This window comes from Boleophthalmus pectinirostris, unplaced genomic scaffold (genome assembly GCF_026225935.1).
Source record: "Boleophthalmus pectinirostris isolate CB_2022bp ecotype Guang Dong unplaced genomic scaffold, ASM2622593v1 HiC_scaffold_22, whole genome shotgun sequence".
Classification (NCBI taxonomy): Eukaryota; Metazoa; Chordata; class Actinopteri; order Gobiiformes; family Gobiidae; genus Boleophthalmus; species Boleophthalmus pectinirostris.
The window spans coordinates 21,109,138-21,117,218 of record NW_026571190.1 but is presented as its reverse complement, the minus strand read 5'-3'; the positions used below and the strand labels follow the sequence as shown (position 1 = coordinate 21,117,218).

Below are 8,081 nucleotides of genomic sequence, written 5' to 3'. Positions count from 1 at the left end.
AAGATATTTAAGCACCCTGCCTGTGGATAAATGTGGTATTTGGAGTGACCAAACAGGGCAGATTGGCACCCTACCCCAGGGCAACTGTGTTGGAATGAATAATACAGTGTGGCACTTTGAGAGGCTTTTAAAGAGTTATACAAATATAGAGCTGTCATTTGTGTACAAACTATTTTGACATTAACAAATACAATTACATATTAACCTTATACTTACACAGAAAATACAGTTGTTTCACATTGCAAGCTAATGTTGAACCCCAAACCCAAACATCTGAATTTACAGCATCATACTATATAAATGTACCCAAAGCCCCCTGACATAATCTCCTTTGAGATGCAACACAAGTACAGGCAGCGTGTGCTTGGGGCCACATCACAATGAGCAGTTCTCACATCGTCCTTGGGCTGTAGCAAGTGTTAAAACACATATAAAACAAATCGTTGGCTCAGAGAGTAGAGCTGTTGCATTCAAATACATAAGCAGACTAGTAAATCACATTTAAATATACATTTAAGGGTGTCATGTATTTTTACACTGTATCATAGACTGATATGCTGAAAATATACATTAGATGTAATAGTCTTCCATAATGATAGGGTTGTTATGTAATACTTACTGGTTAAAGGTGCACTTGTAACTAATCCTTTCTTTAGATATGCTCATTGTCTGTCATCTATTACAAAGACTTGACAGGCTGGCTGTAAACAGATTAAATATTTTCTTCATTTCTCAGCACTATGCAATACTTGACATGTTTGTGTGTATTTTTAAGCTGTGAATAGTCAAAAAACTACTTCACAATGACTGAAAGGAAAATGGAATTGATATGCTGTCATGTGACCCCTTCAAACTGAAACCCATCAACAGAATATATACACTGACATATGATCCAAGATGCTGTATGTATTTAAATGAGTCCATTGTCTCAGGTTGTGTCAGTTGTGTTAATATTAAAGCTGTCTTCACTGTGGGGTTACAAAGGAGGGAGTGGTGAGGGCTGTGGGTGATTTGTCCTGGTTTACAATAGTAGTCTTATGAGAGTTTGGTCCATTCTCTAAACCAGCAAAGAAGCACTGGCCCGACGGAGAGAAGAGGTGCAGGTCGGCAGCTGCTGCGTGGGAGGGGGGAGATCCAGGAGGCTGGGGGGAGATCTGTGGACAAATATTCAACAAGAAGAGTTCAGCCTTCTTAAGAGATTGGTTGCTTATAGATTTCTAGGATAATAAAAAATAATAAATCTTTATTTATAAAGCACTTTTAAAAGCAACGTTGACAAAATGCTGTACAAGCTGCAAAGAACAATACAAAAAGCACAGAAAAGTTTAGAAGGCATACAAAAACAGACAATGATGCAAACAATTCAATTAATTATAAAAAAAAATAGCTAAAACAGCTTTCTTACTCCATACAGCAGCGCACAGGTAAAAACACATTCGTGTCTTGGAAATTATTCTCCCGACGTGAAATATAAAAGAAAATAACAAATATAATATCGCCTGAAAACAACCTGCATAGGCTCATGATCTCTGCACTACTGTCCTATAGTGACCTGCCACATGAGGGACACGCACACAAACACACACAAACAAACACACACAAACACAAACACACACCTTCATCATCGTCATTAACCTGAGAACGCGCGGACCACGTTTCCTTCCGTAGTTACCGACGTGCTGCCGTGAGCCGCGTGTGGATCGTGTTTTCTCGCGTACGCGGCGTAAACCGCGCTTCCTCCTGTGCGCCTCTAAACCAGAACTAACACCAAGACTAAAACCAGGACTAATCCAGTCCAGAACTAAACCAGGACTAAACCAGGTCTAAACCAGAACTAAAACCAGAACTAAAACCAGGTCTAAACCAGGACTAAACCAGGACTAAACCAGAACTAAAACCAGAACTAAAACCAGATCTAAACCAGGACTAAACCAGGACTAAACCAGGACTAAACCAGAACTAAAACCAGGTCTAAACCAGGTCTAAACCAGGACTAAACCAGGACTAAACCAGAACTAAAACCAGAACTAAAACCAGATCTAAACCAGGACTAAACCAGGACTAAACCAGGTCTAAACCAGGACTAAACCAGGACTAAACCAGAACTAACACCAGGACTAAACCAGGTCTAAACCAGGACTAAACCAGAACTAACACCAGGACTAAAACCAGGATTAATCCATTCCAGGACTAAACTAGGACTAAAGTAGGTCTAAACCAGGTCTAAACCAGGACTAAAACCAGTGATCTCATATATAAAGCATTTCTCTATCAATAATATTTTTAATATGGTTAAGGAAAGACTGGACTTTTTATTGTCTTTAAGTAGACAAAGGTTATTATGTTCAGATTTCCTCGTCTTTGCTACTTTACAACAAACAGTTTCTTATTCATGGAGACTTGGGCTCAACAGCCAAATTATATAAATTACTTTATAAAGTCACTTTTTAAAATCTATATCAGTCTTTTGATCTGCCACAATAATGTAATAATGAATTTAAATGAAAATACCTCAAATTGAAGGCTTTTCTCAGCAATTTTTAGGTGAGATTAAAAAGAGATTAATTAGATTAATTAATTACAGATCATAATTAATTAATCTCTCAATTTTTTAAATCGCATGACAGCACTACGAATAATACATCATACTCTAATCAAGTAATGCACAAAGTTACTTTATGCTTACTTAAGTAGGGGACAAAAATGTGAAATATCAAACAGAAGAGGTTAGTAATTATTTGTGATTAGGTGTCCATGATCTCATAATACCACTCCAATAAATCTGCACATAAACAATAGTTAATTTTACCCTTTTCCCTTCTCCATTTTAATAGAGACCCGTAGAATATTATCATGTGATTTGAAAACCTTTTTATTAACATGTGCAGTAAACTAGCTCACCCTCTTACCCCTCTTCAACCTCCACCTCAAGTCTCGATCTCTGCCAGAGTCTTCATTTGGCATCCTTTCTTCAGTTAGTGCCCACCTACGTTTACACACATGCACCTGCAACGTGTTAATTTATTCATTCAAGTGTTGTACTCCTCGGAGGCTGCCAGTCACCCACTCACAATACATCTGACTCATTCTTTATGCACACATAGAAGATGAATTCTAGTTTGAGCTGTGCCTTTGGAGAATTAGAGGATCCTAAATTATTGATCTGTCTATTCTGTCTACTCATATTAATCATTCATTGTTGCATTAGTTTATTCATTTCCATCATTTGCAGTAATTTTATCCATAATGCATAGGGAGTTCTTCACCTGGCTGCACTGGGGCTGGTGGTAGACCTGATTGCGAGGAGAAAGTAGAAGGCCGTCTTGCGCTGTGGTAGTTTTTTCGGTTCGAGGGGCGCTAGGGTCCCCATCATCCACATCATTGGCTTGACAGCGAACACTCTTCACACATAACACCTGTACATACAAATTTAAGAAAGTCCTCAAAATGGCACCTATAACAGCAAAATCCATGAATAGTACGTGATCCAAACTTTTTTCACAGTCAGTTGTTTTTTGCCTTTTAAGCACATTTGGGAAGATTAAACATTTTTACTAATACATTACTTTGCATTAATTAATTAATTAGCTATTAATTGTAGCCGGTGGTGTTGGCATTAATTGCAGCTTTTTCTATTCACTCTGAGCACTCAGCGTCCTCCCATCATGCACTTGAATTATTATACTGTTGTGTAAGTGAATGCAATTGGGCTATATTCTACCTCTTGCAAGTAACACTTACAGCAGACCGACTCTGTAGCCAGGCTGGCGCCACCTAGTGCCTCTGCTCAATTTCATTTCTCTCCAGCGACTAGGTCAGGAATCAAAATACACTAGAAGGTTCACAAAGACTCCGGAAGTGCAATTTCTTGCCCCAGCCAATCAGCGTCACAACCAAACAGCAGTGATTGGTTAAATGAAAAAAGTACCCGCCTGCTGTCGAGCGAATAAATTCTAATGCTGCGAGGTCAGACGGTTTCTATGAAGTGAAACCAGCTGAGGAATCAGGCTAGTAATTCTGTGCTGTCTAAGTTTAATTAAAAAAGTGAACACTGACCAAATTTGACTAAGCATTATTAGTGATGAATAATATAATGCGAAATAAATGCAAAATATCTGTCTTTTTAATAGTAATTAAGTTATATCTCCTAACAGTGTTTTTGGTGTTCAAGGTTAACAACCTGTGAATTTAAATTACACTATAACTGAAAGGTTTTCATTCCGCACTCTTCTCTCCAATTTATGTCTCTCTTTTTTAATTTTAATCTTCATGATTATTTATGTTTTGATTTGTTTTTATTATGATTTTAATGTATTTCTTATTCTGTAAAGCACTTTGAATTACTTTGTGTACGAATTGTGCAATACAAATAAACTTGCCTTGCCTTGCCTTGCCTATTACTAATGTCTAATTTTAGCTTGTTATGTCAAACTGTTGTCAGGAGAAGAGACAGTGCACAGTTAAAGATGCATTATGTAACTTTTCTGGTGGAAGGTATGTCACCTACTTGTCTCCGTGAAGATGTTATTATTTTGCTTGGAATGTCTACAGTATGCCAATAAATGTTTCTTTTATTTTATTACATGTGTCCCTTGAAAATATGCATTCTTACTGTGAATGGGGTCACCTCGCCACAGATGTGACCAACTCTGTCCTGATGGCATCCCCTGCTTGTCTCTATGGAGATATGTTAAAATATCATGTGGAATATTTTAGGCAAAACATGAAGTGGCAAATCTTCTACCAGAAAAGTTTCATAGTGTACCTTTAGATGGCATAAAAAAAAATATATCTCCTAACTACGGTTTTCTTTTCATTACATACAGTAGTGTTTTAGGTTGTTATATTGTCCTGTCTTTGTGCCAAACTATAATCAGGTATTGACTATATAGAAATACTGGACAGTTAATGACATACCTTTCTGAAACTCTGCTTGAAGTTGTCAGAGAGAAAACCGTAGAGCAGTGGGTTGGCACAGGAGTTGGCGTAGGACAGTATCACGGCAAAGAAGTAAATCCCGGCCGTGGCACTGGACTCAGGAATGATGACCATGAGGTTGACCATGTTGATGATGAAGAAGGGCAGCCAGCAGAGCACAAACGCCATCACAATCACAACCACCATACGGGTCACTTTACGCTCTGATCTCCGCCGCTTTGTGAACCCCACCCGAGCGCTTGAAGACTTCACCTGAATAAAAAAAGATGAGGATGGACAGTCAGGACGGGTGGGCACAGTACCAGAAGTTCATCTACAGTAGTGGTTTCACATACATAAGTACATCTTAAGCAGTGTTGGGAAGTAAATGAATACATGTACCTAAAATACATATGAAAAGTAATTTTGAGTAACTGTATTCCAGTATGGTAACTTTTTCATTTGGTGATATTCAAAATACACTTACTTTTCATTACATTATGATATTTGATCATGTAATTTAGGCTTCACACTGAACATAATCAGCAGGAAAAATGGAAAACACAGCTATTGTTGAGAGTGCATGTGTGATTTTTCCTTCTCCAAATGAGTGATAGAAAATGCTTAACAAACAATGAAACAAATATAAAACTTACTATATTGCATTTTTACCATTATAATTTAAATGCAACTCAATGTAAAAGTGTTCCAAATATTCAGAATACAATACTCTGATTAGCCCATGTATCAGAATATGTTACAAAATACCTTTTAATGCAGGTAGTCAGTATTCTGTAACTAAATATATTTTCAGAGCATTATTTCCCTCACAAATTTTTATGTAAATCAAATGTAATATCCAAATTCTTTTACCCCCATTGTTTTATGTTCATGTTCGTGTAGAGATGACATTAGATGACACTTCACCTTGATTACAATAAGCAGGTAGCACAGGCAAATGATGAGAAGAGGTCCAAAGAAGCCCACTGTGGCTGTGTACAGGATAAAGGCTGTCGACCACACGTCTTTCGGCTCAGGCCAAATCATGTTGCAGGAATTAAAGGTTTCCTGAAAAAACACATTTAATTTATTATATTATAGCATAATGTCACTGGGGGAGATGTTCGTGGAAAACAGCTCTATTGTGACTGCTTTCAAACTAGTGGCCTTCAATCACAGTATAATCTCGCTCATTCTCTTATAGCAACTTTACTTATGTCATCCATTATATAATACCATCATCTGTTTAATACCTTTTAAGAACTAAAATCTGGCTTCTGAAAATATCTTGTATGTCTGTTTCTTTGATGTACTCTTCATTGTCTCAATGCTAAAGAGATCCTCTCCATTAACACGCATGTTCCTGCTGTTTTTGAAAACTATGAATGCAAGAGCTTCCTTTGAAAATATCAGACTGATATTTGTAAATATCCCTACAGCAAGATCATGATGTGATACTTTTAGCCCATTTATGTCTAAGATACATATGAAATATTCACATAGGCCTACATATTATTCCTTATTAGGTTTTAAATGAATATCCCAAGCAAGAAATGTATCTTTTCATTTGATTACCATGCTCTATTAAAAAACAAAAAAACAAAAAACAAAAAACCATAAAACTAGACCTACTAGGTTCAGAAACTTTTCTGGTTGAGAACCCATCACCTGCTTGTCTCCATAGAGATGTTCATAACCTTGCCAGGAATGTTCCACATAGGGCAAAACATATATTTCATTAATTAAATAGTTCTGAGTCCTCAAAAAAAAAAAAAAAAAAAAAATGCTACTTTCACTGGAAGAGAGGTTACACTTCCACAGATCTGACCTCTGTTTTGACCTGATTCCACCATTTGCTTATTTCCTTGGAAAAAGAAGACAGGAAAAGCAATGAAATCTCCACGGAGACATGCAGGTAGCTGACCCTCCACCAGAAAAGTTCATATTTTAAAACTGTGAACTTTTCAACAGTCAATTTAATGGTTGAATCCAAGGTTCAATGGCAAGTATTGCTGTGTATATTATTCTTTGTATCCGAAGTTGATTGCTCTAGCATTTTGAGACATATAAAGCATAGCAGGTTCATTACAGTTTTTGGGTTTTTTGCCATCATGAATTGGGGCCCAACTTGAATAGGGTAGGCCTTTTTCCAATTTTGTCATCACATGCCTTCTAATATTTTGCATAATATTGCAAACTCTAAGTATACAAATATATAAGTACCTGAATATCAGAGAAGAGGACCACTGGCAGGACCACTATGAAGGAGAGAGCCCACACAGCAGCGCTCACCACTTTGGCCACCCGCGGGTGACGCCACTTGGTGCTGCGTATAGGGTGCACTACGGCCAGGTATCGATCTACAGACATGACCGTGAGGCAGAAAATAGACGTGAACTGGTTCATTGAGTCTGCAGTCATGACCACGCGGCACATAAACGAGCCAAAGGGCCAATAAGAAAGCACATTTTGGGTTGTGAGGAAGGGCAGTCCAAGTATGTAAAGCTCATCCGCTACTGCCAGATTCAAGATGTAAATATTGGTAACAGTTTTCATTTTGGCGTAGCGCAGGACGACGTATATGGCCAAGGTATTCCCAATCAAACCAGCCACGAAAACAGTGATGGAGATGAGCGCAGTCATAAGGGTGCTACTGCCCTCAAACGGGACGCTCTGAGTCGACATGTTGACCGAAAAATGCTTTAAAAGTGGAGAGGTGGCCAAAGAGGAGTTCATGTTATCAATGTTCAAAGAAACAGGCGGACAGTAGATCTGATCCGGAAGCTCCATTGCGCAAGACGCGTTTAATGGCATAGTCGCGTTAGTTTTGTTTGATCAAATAAATGACTGCTGTAAATTGATTCAAGCCCAGAGTCCGTTCTCCACTTGATACTTCATGACTCGAAAATTACATAGTCTCAGACTTCACAGCCACAAGGTTTTTGCGCAAACAGGAGCACTCCAGTTTTGTTGCGGGCGCACAATGGATAAACTGGATTTTAAGCATCTGATTTTAAACGTTTTGTGTAATGTCAAGACTGTAAATATCCTCCAACGCAAAAAAACAAAACAATAAAAATGCAAATCAGTCTACATCACATCACCGTATCTTGTTAGTTTTAATAAAACAAAAGAAAATCCAAAGCAAGCCCTAATTTGGAAAA

The 8,081-nt window shown here is 37.9% G+C and overlaps 1 protein-coding gene across 1 annotated transcript; it reads right to left on the bottom strand.

Annotated features, from left to right (window-relative positions):
• Window positions 1–965: 965 nt before the first annotated feature.
• Window positions 966–7,707, bottom strand: LOC110166135 (somatostatin-like receptor F_48D10.1). The gene is made up of 5 exons (XM_055158455.1): window positions 7,141–7,707; window positions 5,845–5,985; window positions 4,918–5,190; window positions 3,267–3,416; window positions 966–1,154 (listed from the first exon to the last, which is right to left on the bottom strand). The coding sequence occupies exons 1-5, from the start codon at window positions 7,705–7,707 to the stop codon at window positions 966–968; spliced, it is 1,320 nt and encodes a 439-aa protein (XP_055014430.1).
• Between the last annotated feature and the right edge of the window lie 374 nt (window positions 7,708–8,081).